Below are 23,987 nucleotides of genomic sequence, written 5' to 3' on the forward strand. Positions count from 1 at the left end.
AGGTCCCTTTGCTCCCTGTGCAGGGCAGATGGTACCTCCCCATTTTTCATGTGAGGGCACAGCCTTGGCAAGGTTAAGTAGTCCCAGGCAGCTCCAGGCCCAAGGCTCTTTTTGCCTTGTTTCTACATCCACCATTTTTGTCCAGGGAAGCCTCCTGACATGCAGGTGAGGGCCCCTCTGGGGGGAATTGGGGGAGGGGGAGAAAGCGCCCCCTGCCCCCAGGTGGATGGATGCCTGTTGTGATGTCTCACAGGCCTGGTCTACAAGCTGCTGTTGGAGTCCAGCTAGTTTTGCTTGAGGGGTGCCAGGCACCTCGCCTGCATGAGGTCCATTAGCCTGAGGCTGAAGGGCACGAAGCAACTGGTCAAGAACTGAGAGGGGGGCAGTAGAGAGATGAAGCGTGCCTGGTTCGAATCCAAACTCCACTGTATACAATTCGTGTTACCTCGGAAGAGAGGTCTTTGGAGCTAGTGACGGGCAGCATCGTGAAGCCGTGTGCGTGAGCCCCTTGAGAGCGCGGGCCTCAGGGGAAGCCAGCAGGGAGCGCCAACTGCCTCACCACGGGCTACCACTCCAGCCGAGGAGGGCCAGCCTCTGCAGCCTGGCGCACTGTCACCGCCTGCATCTCCCCAGGAGGGCAGCAGGGCCGGCCCCTCGCTGACACTGGAGATGGGTCTGGAAGCAGAGACGATGCAAAAGTGGAGGAGTCCGGGTTGTAGCTGCACACACGACACACTAACTTTATTCACATTGATACAAAAGTAGATCTTTCTAGAAATGTTCTCTTGTGTCAGAGGGTGAGAGTGGAGTGGCACGTGGCGGGAGGGCAGGGGAGGAGGCCCGAGGGAGGCAGGGAGGGTGGGGGCAGAGTGGGGGCCACAGAGGCTGGGCAGCAGGCAGCAGGGGCTGGGCAAGCAGGAAGGGCTCAGAAGAACAGGGGGCGGGAGCCAGGGAACTCAGGCAGGAGAAGGCTCCGGGGAGAATGACTGCCCACGACGGTCCTCTGCTCCTGGCTGGCTGCCAGCTCCCCGTGGCACTTGCGGGGGCTCCGACGGGCAAGAGGCTGGGTAGGTCTATCCCTTCCCACTCCCCTTTCCTTACACTTCTTGCAGACGACTGGCCGTGCCCAAGAGGGACCAAGGTGGTGGGGTTGGGGACCGAGGAGTGGGCACATGGACGGGTGCTCACACAGGCAAAGAGGGGGCAGAGGCTGGTCTGCCCACCGGGGGGCCCCAGGGCTCTCACTGGGGCAGGGCCTTGAGGATGGCGTTCACCTCCTCCGCCACAGCGGTCAAAGCAAATTCGAACTGGTCCTGGGAAGGGCAGTGGGAGGACGGTCACGAGAGGGCTGACTTCTGCTCCTGCCCCAGGGCAGCTTTTGGGAGGGGGAGCTGGGGAGGTCACTCGGGCGAGGGGGGGGTGTCCTCTTGGGGAAGGGGGGCAGGTGGGGGAGGCAGGCTGTTGCTGGCTTCCCCGGGGAGGGCTGGCGGCTAGGGGCGGGGCAGGGAGGAACAGTCACCTTAGAGCGGACAAGGCCGGGCCGCTGGTCACGGACATGCTCCAGGGTGGCAGCGATGTCAATCTCCTTTACGCCTGGAGGTTGGAGAGGGCACAGGGCTGCTCAGGGGGTGGCCGGGAGAGGAGAGGACCCAGGAAGCCTGGAGCGCCCTGGGGTGGGAGGCTGGGAGGACTGGGCAAAGCCTGGGGATGTGATGCGGGCCTGGGTGCGAGTGGTCTAATCGGGCTGGGCTGCGGGCGCTGCGGGGAAGGTCCTCACCTTTTGCCATGCGGTTCAGTACCATGTCAATGAGGATGTAAGTGCCAGTCCTCCCTGCACCGTCACTGAAACGGGAGATGAGGACAGGCTCACCCAGCAGAAAGGGGGAAGGGCAGAGGAGACGGGGAGGCTAGGCTGGGAGAGCGTGAGTGGGCTGAGGGGGCCGCAGTCCTATCCCCTGGGCCCCAGAAATTGGGCCTTGAGTGGGAAGCCTGTGACCCTTGGGGGTGTCACTTGGGTAATGGGCCAACCGAAAAGGAAAGCCCTGGCTGGGTCCTAAGGTGGAAGCCCTGGAGGGGATGGGAAGGGCCCTTTCCAGCCTCTGGCCAGGCTTTTGTTCAGCAAACGTTTGGTGTAAATGGCCAGAGGGTAAATATTCTCCACTTTGTGGGCTGCATGTTAGTGTCTGTGGCACATTCTTCTTTTTTTTCTTTTCCTTCAGCCATTTAAAAATGTGAACAGCATTCTTAGCTCCCGGGTCATTAAAGAAACCAGACGGGATGTTGAACTTGGCCCGTGGGCTGCAGTCGGCCAGCATCAAGGGCACAGGCGGGCAGCATGCACGGGAGATGTACTCGGGGGGAGGACCAGAGAGGGGGTGGGGACCGGGAATGCCCCACCTCAGGGCCCCGGCCCGGGCTGTCCTGTCCCCTTTCATCCGCACCCCTGCCCACAGCCCCTCCACACGCACCTGCAGTGCACAATGATGGGGCAGGAGCGGCCCCGGTAGCACTTGTTCACTTTCCTGCAACAAGAAGCGGGTGTGAGGGTGGGGGGCACCAGCACACACCTGTGGGCCTCTCCTTCTTCCTTTGCTCCCCGAGTGCCCAGGGCAGAGGAGGGAAGAGGGCAGGAGCAATGAGGCAGGGCAGGGGGCAAAGAACCAGAGATGGCGTGGGTGGCGCTGGGCTTGCCTTGTCACTTAAAGAGCTGGGGGCCCAAGCTCTGCACCTTTAATACCTGACTTGGCCTCTTAAGGCCTCAGTTTTCTTGCCTGTAAAATGAGGGTGATAATAATAGTGACCTTCTTCGGTTTGACATACAGTAGGTGCTCAATAAATGGCAGTGCTATCAATGATAATAGACAATATCAATAGCCACCTCTGCTGGAAGTCCAAGGAGAATAGGCTTTCTGGTGACTTCCAGGGTGTCAATCTTGTCACATTCCTGCTCTGTTCCTCTGTTCTCCCTTAGAGCTGCCCAGGCTATTCCCCTCCCCACCCAGGTCCCTTGTATTCCTTGCTACAGAGGACTACGGGTACCCCTTGGCACAAAGTTCTGGCCAGGGGAGGACAACCTCTCAGCCCAGAATGTTATGAGGCTGTCTCCCTCGTCTCAGCACAGGGGCTCTGTGGTTGGGTCATATTTCGACTTGGGGTCCACTTGGACCTCAAACTCTTTACTGCTACCCTGACTTCTGTCCTCTCAGCAGGGAGCAGGGGATTTCTCCCTTCCTCAGTGGGCCCAGTCTAACCTGCCCTTGTCCCTTATGACTTTCCTGCTCTGAGAGTCACCTGCAGTGGGCCCGGACTAGGGGAGGACCACCTTCGGGATTATTTGATTATTTCAGGGGAAGCTTGGAATTTAATGGTCTTCCAGTTCGATTCCCCCAGATTTTCAAGGGCCAGGTGACTCTGAATGGTTTTAAAGGAGTCCACGTGGTTGTCAAGCAAGTTGGCTCATGTGTTAGAGAGCTGGGGCCGAACAGAAGTCTCCGCAGTAGCTCCCAATCGTTTAATAATAAAGACGATGAATTGCATCTAGAATTCATTGAGGCTTTGCTGTGTGCCAGGCACTTAAACTAGATTTTACAGAATTTTTCCCATCGACTCTCGTAACGACCCCCTCAAGTATGGGTCATCATCCTTGTTTCACAGGTAAGGAAACAGAGGGAGATCAAGGAACCTGTTCAGGGTCACTCTTAGCACTTAGAGATTATTTTGCCTTCCTTCTGGTAGACCTTCAGCAAACCATATTTATTAAGCAGCAACTAATTTGTTCTGGGTGTCCAATGCCAACTGAGTTTACATAATTATGACCTAAAGCAAAGAAGTGTAACCTTTTAGCCCCCCTTGTGGTCTTAAAAACGGCCCATGCACTAATTCTATAAGCATTTTTTAAATGTGGAAAACAGGAAATAGCTCTATTACCCCTGGCATTGCTTTTGAGAAGCCTCAGAAACTATCCCCAGCTTCCGACTTGCCTGGCTGGCTCAGTCGGAAGAGCATGTGATCCCAGGGTCTTGAGTTTGAGCCCCACATTGACGGTAGAGATTACTTAAATAAATAAACTTGAGAGAGAGAGAGAGAGAAAGGAACTATCCCGAGCTCCCCACCCCAGCTCTGCTCTTCTGCTCTCTGCCCAGCACCTGGAGACCCCAGGCCAGCCTGGCAAGAGGCAGAGAAGCAGGAGGAGGCTGCAGTGCGGGTGATGGGGAGGCTGGGGATGCTGGAGGACTGGCCTGGTGGGGGTTCTGCTGTCAGAACAGGGCAAGTCCCCTAGTTAGCTTCCTGTCCCGACCCCCACCAGCCCCCACCGGCTCCACCGAGTCCCCAGGAATCCCGAGATCCTTCCACTACCTTTGATAGTGTTTTTGTCTCCTCGATTCCTCCCCCGCCTCCAGCCCTCCCAGCAGCCTTCAGGGGGCCCCTGGGCCCACATGTCCTGATTGGGTTGTCCTGTCCATGCAGCGGCCACGCCTGCCAATGATCACTTTTGTGACTATGCAACTGGAGAGAGAACACTAGCTGCAGATCACAAAAATGACACTGGCAGCCGTGAGAGGGAGAGAGAGAGAGGAGGGGAGGCGGTGGACAGAGTGGGGAGACGGACGGACAGAGGCAGAGGGGGCCAGGAGGTGGACAAGGAGGGGAGACGGTGTGGAACATGGGAGGGGTGCAGGGGGGCTGAAAGGGGGACAGACTCAGACAGTGAGAGACGGAGATGAGGGGAGAGGCAGGGGCGGGCACAGAGGGAAAGGAAGGAAAGACAGACGGGGGTGGGGGGGGTGGGGAGAGGGAACAGAGGCAAAGAAACGGCGAGGTGGGCAGGAGGGAGGGAGGGGCCGGGGCACAGCAGACACACAGAATGTGCTGGAGATCGCAAAGAGCAGCGCAGGAGGCGACGCCCAGGAGACACGGGAGCCGGGACCAGGTGGAGGGACAGAAGGCGGGGGCGGTGGAGGGAGCTTGCACTAAGGTGAGCCCTTCCTGGGGGGGGGGGGGGGCACGGCGGAGCCAGACGCAGGGGTTGGCAGGGCGAGAAAACGGGGTGGGGGGGCACGGCCGGCAGAAGAGCAGAGCGAGGGCAGGACGGGAGCGGGGAGCGGGGAGCGGGGAGCGGGCCGGGGCGGGGCGGGGCGGGGCGCGCGGCCAGCCTGAGCATCAGTCCGGGCTGGGGTGGGGGGAGGGGGGGCGGGGGCCGGGGTCAGAGGCGGAGGCTGGGGTCAGGCCGGAGGAGGGCCCGCCTCACAGGACCAGGGCCCGGGGAGGAGCTGGGGGGCGGGGGGGGGGGACCCCAGCCCGCGCGCGCCCTCCCCGCCGCCCTCACCTGCGGAAGTCCAGCAGCGGCCGCGTGGACGCGGGGGTGCCCTCTGCCGGCCAGCTGAGGAAGTGGAACTGCGTGAGCGTGCGCGTCTCCTGGGTCTGCACGTTCTTCAGGTAGAAGCTGCGCACCAGGAAGTCCTCGCACCAGATGTGCTCCGACACCAGGTTCACCTGCCGAGCAGCGGCCCGGGCCTGAGCTCACCTGGGCGCCCCGAGCGCCGCACGGCCTCTCCAGCCCTCCCAGCCTCCGGGCCGTGCACATGCCACCCCTCCAGGGAGCCTACCCGGCCGCCCCCTGCTGTCCCCCAGGCCCCTCGTTGTCTGTGTCACTTATCTGCGGCTCAGGACAACTGGTGCCTCCCCCCCCCCACAACTACTGTGGGCTTCTGGGGGCCAGGGTCCCTCCTTCCTCTTCCTCACAGAGTCTAGCAAAGTGTCTGTGCGACACACACCATAAACCTTGATGAAATTCTGGTTTTGTTTTCTTTAACCATGAGCAACACCAATTAAAAAAAAAAAAAAAGCTTCAGGGCACCTGGGTGGCTCATTGGTTGAGCATCTGCCTTGGGCTCAGGGCGTGATCCGGGGGTCCTAGGATGGGGCCCTGCATCAGACTCCCCGCAGGGAACCTGCTTCTCCCTCTGCCTGTGTCTCTGCCTCTCCCTCTCCCTCTCTCTCTGTGTCTCTTTCTCTCATGAATAATTACATAAAATCTTTTAAACAGGCTGCTGAGTGCCCACCTAATAATGAAAAAAACCCTATCCAGGCTCACCGGGTGACAAGAAGCTTCTGCTGTGCTCTACAGTGGCTCTTGTTTCACGGAGGGGTAAAGCCTTCCATGTGTCAGGAATCTGTTCCTCTTCCCTGGGCTTTGCCTCTGCCCAGTTCCCCCTGCCTATCGTCTCTCCTAATGAAAATGTTTGTTTCTATTCTTCATGTGACTGATGGTTCTTTCTTTTCTTTCGCTTTTTTTAAGATATTTATTTGTTTATTCATGAGAGACGCAGAGAGAGAGGCAGAGACACAGGCAAAGGGAGAAGCAGGCTCCCTGCAGGGAGCCCGATGTGGGACTTGATCCCAGGACCCCAGGATCATGACCTGAGCCAAAGGCAGACGCTCAACCGCTGAACCACCCAGGCATGCCTGGTTCTTTCTTTCTTTGCTTTGGTCTTCAGGGAACTCAGAGCTAAGTGAGGCTCGATTAAAGTAGGTCCCAATGTTGGTCTTTGCTTTTACTTATCTCTCTGTCTCCTATACTCTCAGCTCTTAGTTTCTTACCTCAGTTTTGGTGGTTTTATAGTTTTATTTTTGTACCTTTCATCACAGGTCACTACAAATGCTCTCTGGCCCTGGACTGGACACACACACACACGTAAATATATAATACACGTGTGTACATACGTATGTGTATATGCATGTACATCCATACGAGCATGAATGGTTCACTGTCCACTTTCCCCATTTCCACTGTCCCCTGGCTGTGGGGTCTTGCTGACCTCATATACGTGGTAGAGGGAGGACCCCTCATCTGGCCAGTAGCGGTCACACTGCTTGACACCGTCCTCCACCAGTGGGGTCAGCATGACGATGACAGTGCAGCCACTCTCCCACACCATCTAAGGACAGAGACTCCATTCTAATCTGTCCAGCTGCTCTCAGAGACCACCGGTCCCTGGAGAAGCCTTCCTTCCAGAAACTCACCTGCCAGAAGTCTGCGATGGTATGGGACAGCGGGCCCTGTGTGGCTATGTAGGCTGGCATCCGAGGGTCGTGCTCAATCTGGGGCAGGGAAGACACACCATGAGCCTGAATGGGAAACGCTACTATGGAGAGGCGTGGTTGGAGGGAGCAGGCCAGGGCATGGAGGGCTTGAGAAACCTCCATTTCCCTGCCAGGATACCAGGCCCCATAATTCCAGGGCTTGGGGCAGAGGGTGGGCAGATGGTGACCATAAGGAAATGGGAGTTTTTTGTTTGTTTGTTTGTTTTTTTGAAATGGGAGTTTATGCAGGCAGGATAAAAATGGGGCAGGGGAGGGGGCCGGAGCCAGGGCCACTTACAATGGGGCTGGCGTTGATGTAATCGCTCCGAGAAGGGCTGCTCTCCACCTTCAGCTTGATGCGGGCGTGATCATCTGCACAGACCCCACACCCTACCTCAGAGGCCCCTCCAGTTACTGGGGCCCTGGAACCTGTGCCACTTGGCCTGAGCCAGGAGCCAGCCCTTCCCCCAAGGCCTCCAGAGCTCCCAGCAGAGAGATGGCTGGGCCTGGTGGGCAAAGCAGGACTCACTCACAGGGCAGGAAGTCCGGGTGGCGGTTCTTTTTGATGTTGCCCTCCCCCTGGGCGGTGGCACAGGTGTTCGGCTCTGCCTGGTAGGCGCACAGGGCCTGCCACTCCTTGGCCAAGCGGTCCCGGTTCCGCAGGTGGTCCTCCATGTAGGCCTACAGGGATACCACGGCCTGGCTCTGGCCCACGCCACCCGCCTTGCCTCTTCGACCATCCTGTCCCTTCACCCGCTCCGGGCCCAGGCCGGGTCCTGACCAGAATCATGTGTCCCGTGGAGATGTCCATGTTGGCCTGGGCGGGCTCCTCACACCAGGACGGCGTGCTGCTGTGGGAGCTGGGGCTGGCCTGCGCCGCATCACTAAACTGAGAGGACACGCTGCTCACCCGAGAAGGCTCTGGGGGACCCTCTGCCCGGCTGAACAGGGACTTTGCGGCCATATGCTGGCGGCACAGGTCCTGCAGAAGAAAAATCAGGCAGGGTCCCAGGCCCCCTGAAGCCTTTCTCGCAGCATCCTGGGTTCCATTCTAGGCTCATCCTGATTGATTCCATATGAAACCCGTCTCCTCCGGGTTGGCTCTTCGGGTCTGGCCCTCATTCTTCTCAGGGCTGTCCCATCTGGGTGGTGCCTATGACAGCCTCAGACACTGGAGTGGAATCCCAGAGTTGTTGCACTGGGAAGAACTTTAGGAAGCACCTGCTCCCAATTCCCATCCATTCAAAATACCCCCCCCTCCCCCCCCCCCCCCCCCCCCCCCCGCCCGCCATACACCTCTGCTTGGGTTTCTGTAGCCCTGGCCTGGGTATTCCCAGGGACGGGTGCTCACTCTCCGTCCAACACCCCACCCTCACCCCATGTGACACCCAGACTCCCACACCCCTTCCATTACATCTCATCAGCAAGCTTTTGGGGCTGCACACCTGGTACTCAAAGGTAGTGTCACCATGGGCCCCCTCAGGGCCTAGTGCTGCCAGGCGCTCCTTGTCTCGCTGCTGTGCATGCTGCCGCACACACAAAGCCACTGCCAGAGCCACCAGCAGCCCGGCCACCCCTGCCAGGGCCACCAGGGTGAGTAGCACTGAGCGCATGGGAGAGGTGCTGCGGGCTGGCCGGGGAAGAACCGCAGCTGCCTCCTCCCTCTGTGGGAACAAGGCCAGCATCACCGCGGGGGTCAGTGGCTGGGGAGCCGAGGGGCTGTTCCTCAACCCTGTCCCCCCATGCCACACTCCCTGCTATGGTATCTCTAGGGCAAAGCTGGGAAGGCAAGGGCAGGGGGAAGGAGGAGGGGGAGGAGCCACTGGGGCCGTCTGGTGGCCAGAAAGAGAACTGCAAGGGGGGGAGGCTGCTTTGGCAAAGCCCGGGTCGGGGGCGGGGCGGGCAACCAGGTACAGGAGGCTTCGGCTCCGGTTTCCCTGCCAAGTTTGCCCCCGTCTCTTGTGGGCAATGTCCACCCTCCGGGGTTTCCGCTGATTCTTCAGTTAGCTCCTACCTGTCCCACTCCCGTCTGCAAGATCTGCAGCCCTGTCTGTGCTTCCAGTTCCGCCTTCACCAGGCCTGCAGGGAAGACATAGGTCAGACTGTCTCCGGCTCCATGTGCTCTCCAGCCCGTGTCCCGCTCTGCTAGGTGGCAGGCACAGCCCGGGTGTTGGGAACAGTTCAAGGGGAGGCATCAACCACAGGCCTGGGTATGTCCTACTAGGGCTGGGGCTGGGACCAGGCGGTATTTACCAGCTTGCTGGGTCACATCAGCCAAAGACAGGTTCTGTTCATTGTGTCGGATGCGGAAGGTGAGGGCCGGTCCCACCACACTGCCAAACAGGAGCTGCGTTACCGCCTCACCCACCACAGCCCCCAGACGGTGAGCTCGGGCCCTCTGCACAGGAGAGGACCAAGCTGAGGCTGATCAGAGATGCCTTAAAGGGATGTTTGAGGGCAATGCTGGATGAGGCCAGCATCCGGTGAGGGTGTGTGTGTGTGTGTGTGTGTGTGTGTGTGTGGTGGGGGTACCTTCAATGCAGCTGGGAGCATCTCTGACCCCACCTGGGCCACTTACCCAAGACTTTGTCTTCCCTTCCTTCCCTGAGCCCCTCTAGCCACCTCTCCCCGAGCTACCTTCTAAATCCTTGCTTCCCCAGCTGGATACCAGCCCCACCTGATGTTGATGAAGCTGCCCGAGGACACGTGCACATGCTCAGCTAGGATCTCCAGCAGCTTCACTCCTGCGGCCAGACTCAGGGGCCTGGAGGTGGGGAGCAGGGAATGGAAAGAAAGTAGGGATCCTATTGGCCACTTTCTTGAAACAAGCTATCTCCAAGGGTGCAGAGGAGCCCACCCCCCGTCCACTCTACATCTGGATTTCTGCTCTCTGCTTCTTGCCGGGAGGCCAGCCCACACAACACCCCCCCACCCTGGGGGGCTGAAGCCCTTACTTCTGGTCGGTGACAATGTAGCCATACTCCTCTGCTGATGACTGAGCTGAGGGCTGCCTCACCAGTGTGGGCTGGCTCTGGCCCAGTGGACTTTTCTTCTCCAGCAGGACAGGTGTGGCAAGGTGGCTAGCAGTTTTGGGAGGCTCAGAGGATCCAGAGCTCGGCACCTGCTGGGCTTTGCTGGCAGTGGGGCTGGCAGTGGGGTACCCAGGCAGGGAGGGTGTGGGGGGTGGAGGCTCTGCCGTGTTTCCACCCTGCACCTGCTCCTCCATTGTCTGCATAGAAGAGAGGACAGAGGTGTGGTCTCTGGACAGTATAGGGGATGGGAGGGATGGGGGTCCACACTGTAGGGACTCTGAAGTCCCTAAAGAGGACCCTGGGACTTGTTTCTTTCCACCCCCACCCCCACCCCCACCCCCGGGCTCAGGGCAGCACTGGGCCCAGAGAGGTCACCCAGAAAAGTGATTTAGGTGGATGAATGAATGAATAAAGGACTGGATGAGTGTGACATGGTCAGTAATGATCCAGAAGATGGAGCTGGAGTGAGGAGAACCTCTGGAGGGAGGGCCGGTGGTGTTAGGAGACATGAACAGGCAGGTAATGGTTTTTAGACTTCTGTTTAGCTCCAAAATCTCAGAAGTCGAACATGTGAGAAAGAGAGCTCTTCAGGCTACAGGGGGTCAGAGCCTGCATGCTTGCAACTCCCCTCTTCACCTAGGGATCCTCAGGGTAGGGTCTGAAATGACTGTAGTGAAAAAAGCAGCAAATTGGAAATTCCAGCTTCTAGACCCAATTTGCCCTCAACTTGAGGTGAGATCTTAAGGCCACGGCTTGGAGTCTCTGGTCCCTGGTGCTCCCCACCCCCCACCCCAAATGAGGAAGGTTGGAGGATACAGATCAGGGTCCCAATGCTGAGGTTTAGATTTTGACAAGGGGGGTTTGCTGCTAGGGGCACCACGGGGCAGGGAGGTGTCACGAACTCACTTTCTTGACGTCAGCTCCAACATTTACAACCCCTCCTGTAGAGACAGGATAAACAAGATTCTGGGCAAAGGACCAAGGTGAAGGTCTACATAACATAGGCAGGAGAAAGGGCCAGAGGCCCTGGGCCTGTTGTATCTTCTGTGGCCTCTTTTCTCTCTGTCAGTGACCTAGCCCTGTTTTTGGTCTCATCCTAAGCATGACCTCATCCTTGTTTGCTTCTACCTTATAATTGTTGTATCAGTTCCTTCCAGAGTTATTGGCTACACCTCTCAAAACTATTCTTTGTTCAGTCTCCCTACCCATCAATTATTGGCTTCACTTGGTATTGGCCACTTCCTTCCTCAGAGGCTGTTATCAACAACCCACCTTCCTTGGTGCCTCCTGATCCCTGCCCATCCCCCTGTTGGCCTCTTCTTTCCATTACTACCACCTTCCAGGTCTTTCCAGCTCACCACCCCACTCCCTTGCTTCCTGCCCTTGCCAGGCAATGACCCTGTGCTTGTGTCTCAAAAGAACTCCCTTCTCTGACCCTGACCCTTCCCCTCTAGGCTGTTCCATGTGGTCTTGACAGGTGGGGCAAGAGGCCATCATGGAGCTGGTAGTTGCTGGTCTCTCGCCCTGGACACTCACCCAGATTTCGTCCTGCGCCCTTGGGCAGCAGCTGCAGCAGGGTTGAGAGGGTGGAGAGCTGCTCAGGGGTCAGCTGACGCAGCTCCACCCCATAGCCCGCCAGCACAGCTGCCCGTCTCTGCAGAGTCACGTCTGCTGGGAGCCAGACACAGAGCTTATGGCGAGATGGTGGTGGGGAGGTGCTGGTGGTAAGATGAACTTGTGGGATGCATTTGGGGGTGGGAGGGCACTAGTATACTTAAGAGCTTCTTCTCAAACACCAGGACACTGATGCCCTCCACCTTCCAGCTCTTGTCCACACTTTGGGGGAAAGGCCTTCTTAGGGCCAAGACCAAACTACAGGCCCATTATGGACATCGTGACTCTCCAGCTGAGGAAGAGTTATAACACCTCCACCGCCCCACCACCCTGTATTCCCACTGCCTACCTAGTGCCTGGCATAGATCAGGCTGTCAGTAGATATTAGTTAAATGTAGGAATGACTTCAAAGACAAATTAACAAATGCATGGATAGTTTGGGAGGAGTCCCCGAAAGCAGCCCCCACGGAAGGATGCTGAGAACTCTGTTACCTGGCTGCTCTGCTGGAGAAGGAGGCTTCTCCCTGCGACCTTCTAGCCCTTCCTCCTCATAGCCCTCTGAGGAGTCCTTTGCCCGTCTGCTGCCCCCTTGGTCTGGCAGCCTCGGTGCCCTGGCCCTGTTGGGCACTGGCAGCTCCTGGGCCAGGTAGAGAAGCCCTGACTCCTGGAAAAGTTGACCAGGTGAAGGCCCTGGGGGGTCCCCGTAGGAATGGTCAGAGTGAGCCCCAAACATGGCCTTGGAGGCAGTTCTGCTGAAGAGGGTGGAGGATTCGGCCTTGGGCAGGGGGCCAACACTGATCATCCCTGGGGAGCCCTCTGAGCCCCGGGAGCCATCGCGGGAGCCAAACTGTGGGGAAATCGGAGATCCAGGTCAGAGCAGATATCAGGGCTTGGGGGACAGACATTGGGCTGGGGCCAGTGTTCACAGCTCACCTGATGGAACAGGTAGGGCTGCAGCAGGGCAGGTTCATAACTCAGAGCAGGGTGGGGGGCCTGCGGGGGTAGCAGTAGATGCTCCAAGAGAGGGTGCAGCAGCTCAGCCTGCAGGGGGGACAGTGGAGAGCCCACCCCAGCTCCACCCCCACCCACTGGAGGTTGAGGAAGCCGGTGCTGGGCAGCAGGGGTGGAGCCAGTAGGGAGGCCTTGTAGAAGCAGCTCCCCAGCAGGACCAGGTCTTCTGGGCACCAAGCCAGATCTGGGGAAGAAAGCAAAGCGTTGTGTGTATGTGTTGGTTGTGTGGGGCAGGAGTGTCCAGAGAACTACAAGAGGCAGAGATGGTGGACCAGCAGGCTTAGAAGCTTAGGGTAAGCCCAACCTCTTAAGAAATGAGGTAGCCTCAGGGGAAGAGAGAAGAGAATGGGGAAGGGCTAGAGGGCCAAGCCTGGGCATTGCCTCCCTGGTAAGCACACCTAGGTCCCTGAAACACCCAGGAGGTCAGGGAAATGTGAGACGAGGGATGGAGGAAAGAATGGGTGCAGGGGGAGGCAGTCAGGCACCTCTACAGACAAACTGTGGCTGCAGTATGCCCCATTCCCCCTGTACTCACATTCCCACACCTGGCTCTCCAAGTGTACGTTCAAGCATTCAGTTCAAACTTCAGTACTATGCCCCCCGACTCTGCTCTCCCACCCCACTCTGCCTTTTTCATCTTGGAATCATCATTTGAGCCCCATGGCCCTCGTTTGCTTTCCTCTCTGCTTGCAGGGTCTGAAGAATGCCTTCGGAGGCCCTAACCACAGAAAGACTATGGTCTCTCCACATACACTTCCACATACTAATGAAATGGAACATTAAATAATTTCAGTATGACAAGATTCTCATTTGTCCCATGCTGACTCCATTGATGCTTCTTTTATTTTTTTTTTAAGATTTTATTTACTTATTCATGAGAGATATATAGAGAGAGAAGCAGAGACACAGGCAGAGGGAGAAGCAGGCTCCATGCAGGGAGCCTGATGTGGGACTCGATCCCGGGACTCCAGGATCACACCCTGGGCCGAAGGCAGGCGCTAAACCACTGAGCCACCCAGGGATCCCCTTGATGCTTCTTTTAAATTATGAAATGTCCAAGTTTTTACATTTTTTTCTGTTTTGCTGGATCCCCAGGGGTGATCTCAGGTCATGCTGAGCATGTGAATATGTTATGACCACTCCTGAACCTCTTTTACCTGTGCCTGAGGCTACTCACCTTGAAGGCCACTTCCCTTCCCCTTCCCTCTGTCCATCAGGATGGGACCCAGACCCACCAGCCTTGCTATGCTAGAGCTGTTGAGAAATGATGCCTACCTGTCCCTTGGACGGGGCTCTGGGGGGCGAAGCCTGGGGATGCGTTCCATCTCCTGGGAGATCACATACTGAGTGAGGTCATCGTGCCAGGACAATCCTGCCAGGGGATAGGATAGGGTGAGGTTGGCTCGGGACAGTCTGAGGGCCCAGTAACATGGACCAGTGGAAATCAAAAACTGCACTCCCTACCCTGCAGTATATTGAGTTTGGCAGAGCAGAGGGGCAGTGGAGGTGGCCCAGGGACCTGGGGGTGATCTGAGCTATCCTTCCCACTCTCAGGTACAGATTTTCAAGTCAGACTGCCTCCACTGAGACTAAGTTTGAATCCTCTGCCATTTATTCATTGTGCAACTTTGGGCAAATTACCAAACCTGTCTGAGCCTCAATTCTCTCATCTGTAAAATAGGGGTTTATACTTCCTAAGATTGTGATAATTAAAATAACCCAATGTAACTTGGTAAGAACAGTACCTGTCACATAGTGAACTTTAAACATCTGCTCTTATTATTAATTATTATTATTATCCTCATTATTATTCCTATTCTTTTTGTTGATGCTGAATCTTACTTATCTTTGTAAAGTGGGAATAATACATCCTTCATGGAGCTATTGTGAAGATCAAGTGCAATCAGAGAAATGAAAGTGCTTAGAAAACTCTAAAGCTACACACATTTTAAACATTCACCACCACCACCAGCAGCAGCAGCAGCAGCATCAATCATCCTATGCTGAGGCAGATCTCCTGTTTGACTCTTTCCTTTCATGAAACTGTTCTCAGGCAAAGTCAGTTACCTATTCTAAAGGCATAATCTCCCACGCTCCACCTCCATTCCTTCTTCCTTGCTCCTAAGTTAATAGTCTGTACTGCTTCTAATTCACATTCTAAGATTGATTAGCATCCATACCTGCCTCCTTGCCTCTGAACATCAGATCACTCATCCTATCTAAGGCCAATTGCTTCACTTGAGCACTGGATTTCATCCCTTGCTATCTACTTAAGAATATCTTCTCCACAACTTCCTCCTATTTCCTACATGATCATTTTCCTCTGTTCTCTACTGAATTATTCCCTTTATCACTCAAACATGGAATACCTTTAATCTTATAAAGTTACTGTATGACCCCACATTCCTCTCCAGTGATCACTCCATTTCTTTCCTTTTCTTTCCAGCAAGACTCCTTGAAAGTGTTATCTCTATCTACCAGCTGTATCCAATTCTTTTCGTCTCCTTCCCTCCTCTATTCAGGATTTTATTCCCACTCATTCTACCAAAACTATTTCAATCAAAATCACCTGTTCTATCAAAACTATTTTCATCAAAATCACCAGTAACTTCTGCATAGCTAACTAAAGCCAGTGGCCAATTCTCTGATCTCATCTTACTTCACCTACCATCATTATTTGACACTATTGATCACTCCTTCCTCTGTGGTACATTTCACGTGGCTTCTAGGACACTGAACATTCTTGTTTTTCCTCCTACCTCATTGTCTCCCTCTTCTCAGTCTACCTTGTTGGTTCTTCTCCTTGTCCTGGTCCTTTTATTATTATAATTCTCTAGGCTTCTTCTTCATATACACCAAATCCTTTGGTTATCTCACCTACCTTATGAGTTCACTTGCCATTAATATGCCAAAGAACTCCAAATTCATATCTCCACTCCAGAATCCTCCATCTCTTTTCAAAACCGAACTCATACTCTCAACTTCCACTTTACTTGAATAAACATCTTAAATTTAATATATTCAAAACTGAACACCTCCTCCTCCAAATTGATCCTTCTGTATAATTAATGACATCTCCATTAATCAATTATTCAGGCAATAAAACCTGTTGTCATTCTTGACACTTCCCTTTCTTTCACAGCATTTTCCAATATTTCATGATAACATGCTTACTACCTGTAAAATATATATAGAATTCTCTTATTCCTTTCTACCTCCCTGCAATCACCTGATCCATGCCACATTCATCTCTTACATGAGTTATTGTGGTAGCTTTTAATGACCTCCAGCTTCTACCCTTGACTCCCTTCCATCTATTCTTAACAGCAACAAGCTTGATCTTATTAAAGTAGAGGTGAGATTATGTATCCCTATGCTTAAAACATTGTCATGGGTTCCTCTTTGACTCAGAGTAAAGACAACATCCATCCATACATTCTCTTGTAGGTCCCTACAATGATCTGCATCCCTATTTCCCAATACCTATCTGCATCTTCCACTTTCCCTCTCTATCCCTCCTTTACAGCCAGACCATAGAGGCGTTCTCCATGGTATTCTTCAAACTCATGCTCCTGCTTTAGTAAAGCCTTTTGTTCTAGCTCTTTGATCAGCTTGAAACACTGCCCCCAATAACCTCCTGGAATACATCTCCACTTCCTTGATGTCTTTGTTCAAATTTCATAGTCTCAATAAGATCTATCTTGACCACTCAATTTGATACTGAAGCTTCTTACCCCACCATTTCTGACCCCTTTATCATGCTATGATATTTGTTTTTTTCCATGGCATTTATCACCTTATAACATACTATGTATTTTCTAATTTGTATATTGTATTCCCCTTATCTCCCAAAATGTAAGTCCCAGTAGACAGAGATCATTGTCTGTTTTATTCCCTGATACATCCCAAGCACCGAGAATTAAGCTTGCCACATAGTAAATACTCAACAAATAGTTGTTGAGTGAGTGATTTTGATGAGTGAGCTGTTCTGGCTGAGGACTCCAGAATTCATAATTGTGGAGCACTCAGACAGTTCCAGGGAATAGACTGGTCCTAAGGAGATGGACACTGGCTTCTTTCAGTGGCTCCTTCTGTGGAAGCCTCTAGACTCCTTCCAAGAGTCCAAGTGTGAATAGCCCATCTCTATGGTTCCACCCCGACTCCTGTCTTGTCCCCTTCTCCAGCAAGGTCTGGGAAGGTGAGGCTCTAGAAGTAGGTGTGATAACAATGTTTCATGAAGAGAAATTCTCAAGTCAGGTGGCCCCTCACTTCCCCACCCTTATCTAACCAAATTCCAGTGTCTCTCCTTCAGTGCAGCTAGACCTCACCTTGGGACATGAGTTGTCGGAGCACACTTTGTAAGCGCTGAAGAACTGGGGAGGTGACTTGCAAAAGGGGCCGGGCCTGCCCCACTCCCACCTGGCACTGTCCAAATAAGCCATCTAAGAGCACAAAAGTGGTGTCAGCAAGGAGCTTTCAAAGTCCAGGTTGCAAAAGGGCATTACTCTCTCCATCTCTATTGGCTTCAGAGAACTCTGTTCCTTCAAGCCATTCCTTCTTCACAAGCCTAGCACCCCTTCCCCCCTTCCAGGCCTCCCACACACACATCTTTCATGTTGTGTCCCCTGTCTTGTAAATCCTATGCCTGGTCCTCACTCACCCTGAATACAGACTTCAAGGTGAGAGCAGAGTCTGCGATCAAACAGACAGCCTGTAGAGGGAAAAGCAAGCAGAGGCTAAGACACCCACACACATAGAAGGGTAAGAGAATGGACAGGCTGGGAAAGGGGGAAACAGATGAGGCCCATTCTTTCATTCTCAGAAAGGCTTTAAGCTGGGAGGAGAGTAGGGAGGCCTAGAATTCTTAAGAGAAGGAAGCACAGGATCTGGCTTTGGATTTTAAGGATCTGAGAGTCTGGATCTTTTCCCTAAAAGCCTCAGTTGGCTTAACTGAGTGATGGGGAGAAGAAGCCTTGCAAGCGCAGGGGGTACTGAAGGATCGTATACTTCTATTGTCATAGAATTACTATGGGGGGGATTTTTGGCCAAATTCTGAGGAAAACGGGACTTTCCTCCCCAAATCTCCAAAAGCATTCTCACTATGATGGGCTGGGACTCCAACGAGATGGAAACCCAGGCACACCTTCCCTTCGTGTAGGAAAGGGGTAGGGGTGGGGTGTCTGGAAAGCAGCGCTCCCCACACCGTCCCTAGGTCAGCGGCCCGAGCCGCTGGCGCTGTCCGCGGTGCTGAAGCTCCGAGTCTGGCGCCGCCGAGGGCTAGCTAGCTCGGAAGCAGTTACCGGGGAGGGAAGGGTACTAGGGTCGGGAGCCTCCACGAGACCTGACCCCTCCGCCGTTCTAGACTTCACTTACCCCCCTACCAATCCACAGCGCCACAGGAAGTACCCCGCACTGGTCTCCAAGCCAGGTGGGGAAGGAGGGCGTCAGACGGGGAGGCTGCGCCCCTTCCCCCACGCGCCCCACCCCCCTCCCCCGGCCCGTGAGTCAGCGCTGACTGTCTCTGTCCGCTCAGATGTGAGTCAGCACCGGCCTGGCTGTGGGGAGGGGGCCCGGAAAGGACCCTTCTCTCTTCACCCTCCTTTGCCGCCTCCTCTAGCCGTCGTCCTCTTATTGGAGATGAGGTCGCAGCAATCTGCCTCTCGGGACTTAGAGGGAAACCCTGGCCCCTCCCTCGGTCTGATCCTCTCCTGGGAGCTGGGACCCCATGCTCAGTGGCCCCAACTCCTGCCCGAACGCCGGGGCTCCCTCTTCCTACCCCTACCTCCCACCCCCATCCCTCAGCGCCAATCACCACTTCTTTGGCGCCTCAGCGCCACTTGCTTCGCCCGTGGTCTTGCAGCCCGTCTCTAAATCCTTCCGTCCATAAGCACCCCCATTCCTCCTCCCAAACCCGCAATCCTTCCCCGAGCCTGCTTCTCCTCGGTCCCGCCCCCGTATTCCAGCCCCACCTCCAGGCCTACGCCCCTTTCCTCCCAGACGCCCTCTCGTCTTCCCCGTCTCCCAGCGCTTACCCCTGCCCGACTCCAGACACCTATTCCACCCGAGGTTCCTACCTTCGTGACACCTCTCCCCACCCCCCACCGAGTTACGCTCCCGGCCCCATCCTCCACCCCCCACCCCACCCCCCACGTTTCCTCCTGACCGTGGGCACTAATGGCGCTGCAGCCTCCCGGGCGGCTGCTCAGCAGCAGGAGGCAGAGGAGCAGCCGGAGCCCCCCGGAGCCCCCGGGACCCCCAGGCCGCCGCGGGCGCCGCATCCTTCCGGGCTCGGCGCGCTCGCTCCCCTGCCACAACCGCAGCGACGCCGGCCGGAGCCAGCCACAGGGGCCGAGGCGGGGCCTGCCGCTCCCCACCCACCGGCGAGGCGGGGTCTATACGCCCCTCTCGCGGCAACTCGGCCAACCCTGGGCGGGTGGTGACGACATCTCCACCCCCGGCTCTTACGCTTATTTGCGTCACACGTGGCGTAAGAGCTCTGTCTTACGGAGGTGCCTGCCCGCAGCTCTTCTCCCTCCACCGAAGAGTAGGCGCTGCAGTAGCATTCCCCCTTGGCCCCACCCCCTTTGGACACACATTTCTCGCCAAGGACTGCCACCTCTGTCACCCAGTCCCAGGGTTGGAGGAAAGGGCTGCAGCTGGGCAGAGGCCAGGAAATAGGAGTCGGTTAGTATAGACCTAGGATGAACATAAAAGTGAGTAGAGGAGGTACTGTTACGCATCTCAATGAATGGTACTGGTGTCATCCTTAACAGCAGGGATGGTCCTGCGTGTGTGCCTGGATTCCAAATCTAGCAATGCTACCTACTAGGAGTATAACTTTGGGGAAGTTGCTTAACTTCTCTGCACCCAAATCCCTAATCTGTAAAATAGATGTGCTGGGACACCTGGGTGGCTCAGTGATTGAGCGTCTGCCTTGGCCCAGGTCGCAATCCCAGGGTCCTGGGATGGAGTCCCACATCAGCCTCCGTCAGGGGAGCCTGCTTCTCTCTCTATCTATGTCTCTGCCTCTCTCTCTGTGTCTCTCATGAATAAATAAATAAAATCTAAAAAGAAAATAAAATAGATATGCTAATAATTCCTACCTCACAAGGTGGTTGTGGGGGATTACACGAGTTAAACTCATGTGGATCACATAGAACAAAGACTGCCCTGGCATATGCTAAACACATGATACATATTGGCTTTTGTTATTAGTCTTGACTCCTCTTTTAACCTCTCCTGCCTCAAGCCTATCAACAATCTTACGGTTTCTACCAGCAAATTATATCTCCCATCTGTCTATTTCTCTTTTCCTCCACTACTTTATCTAAACCACTGTGCTCTTTCATCATGAATATTGTAATTACAGTCTAATTAGTTAGACTGTAATTGTCTAACTAATCTTTTGTTTTAACTCCTTTCACCCAGAAAGCTAAGAAGTGAGCTTTCTAAAGTTCAAATTTGATCACTTTATTTTCTTGTTCGTCATTAAAAATTTTCCAAAATACAAGAAAAGATAGTGGTGCATACTAAATACTCATGTATTCATCAACTAGACTTAACAGTTATTTTTGTTTTGCCAAATTCGCTTCTTTTTAAAACTCAGTTATAGACGTCATGTTTGCCTTATAAACGTGTCAGTGTGCATCTCCAAGAAATAAGGATATTTTCCCACATAATCCAAATGCCATTGTGACTTCTAACAAAATTTACAGTAACTCTCTAATATCATTTAATGCTTAGTTCATATTCAAATTCTCAAATTGTTTCCAAAAATGCCCTTTCCATCTGTTTTGTTTAAAATAGGAGTAAAAAAAATAGGAATAAAAGGCCACCATTGCATGTGGTTATGTTTCTTAATTCTCTTTAAATTAACATAGGCCCCCCACCCCATTTTTGACATTGTCTTGTTGAATAGATGAGGTTAGTTTTTCTTTACAATTCCCCACCTTCTAAAATTTTCTGATTATTTCCTCATGATAGGTTTCCCTGTATTTCTCCAGTATCTATCCTGTGTATCCCCTGCATTTACTGTATGCTGGAAATTATTTTTTTAAGATTTTATTTATTTATTCATGAGAGACACAGAGAGAGGCAGAGACACAGGCAGAGGGAGAAGCAGGCTCCCTGCATGGAGCCTGATGCGGGACTCGATCACTCCCTGGGCCAAAGGCAGGTGCTAAACCACTGAGCCACCTAGGGATCCCCTGTATGCTAGATGTTATATCTAAAGTCTTGATTGGATCAGGTTAAAATTTTTTTAAACAAAATGCTTTATAGGTGATGTTTATGTCTCCAATTGTGTCATTTCAGGAACTGCATAATGTCTGCCTGTCCTACTATTAGTGATGCTAAAGTTGATCACTTGTTAAAGGTAAAGATCGATCACTGTATGTAAACTTATGTTTCCCTCTTATAACTAATATGTAATCCATGGGATGATATTTTGGCATTGTGAAAATATTTAGTTCCCATCAACTTTTCACCTAATGGATTTGCTGTTCCTTGATGGTTCTTGACTAAATTACTTCATTAGAGGGTCACAAAATAGTGATTTTTCTAATTCTATCATTCTTTTATTTTTTTTTAATTCTATCATTCTTTTAACGTTTGTTAGCTAATTTTATTGTATAAAGATGAACTTTCTTCATCAACTGGGTTACTTACTCTGAAATACAATTCCACCTTGGAAAGGTAGCATACATTCTAATTATTTTGGTTTTCATTTGCAGCATAATGAATTTAGGTATAGTAGTTACCTCCAACAGTGACAAAAATTTTTTTTAAGATTTTATTTATTCATGAGTGACACAGAGAGAGGCAGAGACATAGAGGGAGAAGCAGGCTCCCCGCAGGAAGCCTGATGTGGGACTCGATCCCAGGAGTATGGGATCACTCCCTGAGCCGAAGGCAGATGCTCAACTGCTGAGCCACCCAGGCATCCCACAAATAAATTTTTAAAAAATATTTTAACGACTTTTCTTGTTTGAGCATTACTATGGAAGTATGGATTTTCATATATTCAATGTGCATCAATCAATTGCAGTAATTATTTTTTTTTATATTCAAATTCCCTCAGAATAAGTCAGTGAAAGCTCCTTTAAATTGGCCCTAGTGTTGGGATCCCTGGGTGGCTCAGCGGTTTAGGGCCTGCCTTCAGCCCAGGGTGTGATGCTGGAGACCTGGGATCGAGTCCCACCTTCGGCTCCCTGTATGGAGTCTGCTTCTGCCTGTGCCTCTGCCTCTCTCTGTCTCTCATGAGTAAATAAATGTGATCTTTAAAAAAAAATAAAATAACTGTGATTTATACTGAACTCTTGACTTTGTACTCATATCTCTATTCTTATACTGAAAACTTTGGTTTCTTTTTTTTTTTTAAACTTTGGTTTCTTATAATCTAATATAATCACATATATGTGTAATCCTATAATATACATACAATTATTTACAAATAATGATACAAATATTACTCTACTAATAAAACAATAAAGACATTTAAGATGTGTGGTAGTTTATTTTGTCCTTGGAATATAATCCCTCAGAGTATAGCATTAAAATACTGCATTCTAAAGTTGTTTGAGGGGCAGCCCGGGCGGCTCGGCAGTTTAGCACTGCCTTTGGCCCAGAGTGTGATCCTGGGGACCCCGGATCGAGTCCCGCGTCAGGCTCCCTGCATGGAGCCTGTTTCTCCCCCTGCCTGTGTCTCTGCCTCTCTATCTATGTGTCTCTCATGAATAAATTAAAAATCTTAAAAAAAAAATAAAGTCATTTGAAATAGTTCTTTTGTTTGTGTAGGCATTTTTACCAATTTGATATATAACTCGGTTTGTCTGTTTTCAATATTAGGTTTTTTTTTTTACTTTATATATAATTTTATTTTTTGAATATGTAAAATACATATTTTTGAATATGTAAAATATTTACATTTTTCGAAAATCAAAACTATATAATAAAATATACTCAGGGAATTCTCTGCATCTTCCACGATTTCTCCTGCCATATTTTAAAGAAAGATTTATTTATTTATTTGAGAGAGAGAGAGCACAAGTGAGGGGAGAGGCAGAGGGAGAGGGAGGGAATACTCAAGCAGACTCCCCACCTCGAGCGGACTCACCAAGCCCAATGTGAGTCTCAATCCCAAGACCCTGAAATCATAACCTGAGCTTAAACCAAGAGTTGGACACTCAACCGACTGAGCCACCCAGGTACCCCTCTCCTGCCATTTTTATCACTTCACTCATTTATTTTCTTTTTAAAAACTTTGTAAATTGAGAAATAAAAGAAACAGAAAAACACATAAAACAAAAATGAACAACTCAATACATTGTCACAAAGTGAACACTCATGTAACCCAGGTCAAGAAATAGAACATTTCTAGCACCCTAGAAACCTTTTTGTGTCCCCCTAATCATTACTTCTTCCCAAAGGTAACCATTATTCATTCTTTTTTGACCATATTTCTTCACTTTTCTTTACGATTTTATAACCTAAAGATGCATGGGTAGGTTATGAAACTGTAAAGAAAAGTAAAAATACATAGACTTTGGATTATCTCCAGTCTTGGTTTATCATGAATAGTGTGACTATGTATAGCATGTACATGTTTCCTATTGCACATATGTGCCAGGAGGAGTAGACAGCCTGTAACAACCTTAAAGGCAGGAGAATGAGGGGAAAAACAACCGGCTCTTACTCTCCTCATTCCCTCCCTCTGAGCTCTCCTAGATATTCCCATTGTCCTAACCTAACCAGAATCCAGAGGAAGAGAGAGATCATTGAAGTACTCCAGACAGGTTAGCCTCTTGGGAGAGAAAATAGGGTAAAGTCAAGTAGAGAAAAAGATCCATCATTAAACTTACAGTATCTGGTTATCTGCTTTCGATCACCTTTTTCCCTCTTTCTCTCTCTTTGAGAAACCATCTGTCAGTATAATGTTACTCTTTTGTAGGTAACCTGTCTTTGATTGTCAACAGTTTTACTAGGCTGTGATTAGAGAGACATTTCTTTACATTTATTCTCCTTGAGATTCAAAGAGCTTCTTGTATACATAGCTTGATGTCTTTCATCAATTTTGAGGTATTCTCAGACACTATCTACTTAAATATTGATTCTAAAAAAAAAATATTGATTCTATCCCACTTTCTTGTTCCCTTCCTTCTGGAACTCCAAGTAAACTATATTAGACTGTCATATGGTATCTTTTATGGTTCTACCTTTTCTTTTGTATTTTCCATTCTTTTGTCTCTC

General features: G+C 51.9%; 1 protein-coding gene across 2 annotated transcripts; it reads right to left on the reverse strand.

The window, feature by feature from the left end:
• Positions 1–713: 713 nt before the first annotated feature.
• PTPRN (protein tyrosine phosphatase receptor type N) lies at positions 714–19,143 on the reverse strand. Of its 2 annotated transcripts, none has more exons than XM_038585823.1 (23): positions 18,904–19,143; positions 17,401–17,451; positions 17,069–17,182; positions 14,016–14,112; positions 12,663–12,924; positions 12,222–12,576; positions 11,652–11,783; positions 11,022–11,056; positions 10,038–10,312; positions 9,761–9,847; positions 9,337–9,416; positions 9,098–9,162; positions 8,529–8,747; positions 7,865–8,065; positions 7,617–7,764; positions 7,382–7,455; positions 7,024–7,101; positions 6,819–6,938; positions 5,327–5,493; positions 2,469–2,522; positions 1,778–1,842; positions 1,520–1,593; positions 714–1,313 (listed from the first exon to the last, which is right to left on the reverse strand). In XM_038585823.1, exons 1-23 carry the CDS (start codon positions 19,016–19,018, stop codon positions 1,242–1,244), a joined length of 2,940 nt encoding a protein of 979 aa, XP_038441751.1. In that variant the 5' UTR covers positions 19,019–19,143; the 3' UTR covers positions 714–1,241. The 2 variants fall into 2 exon arrangements, with proteins under 2 accessions (XP_038441751.1, XP_038441750.1); XM_038585822.1 differs by having other exon boundaries at positions 11,652–11,786.
• Positions 19,144–23,987: the final 4,844 nt, after the last annotated feature.

This window comes from Canis lupus, chromosome 37 (genome assembly GCF_011100685.1).
Source record: "Canis lupus familiaris isolate Mischka breed German Shepherd chromosome 37, alternate assembly UU_Cfam_GSD_1.0, whole genome shotgun sequence".
NCBI classification, from domain to species: domain Eukaryota; kingdom Metazoa; phylum Chordata; class Mammalia; order Carnivora; family Canidae; genus Canis; species Canis lupus.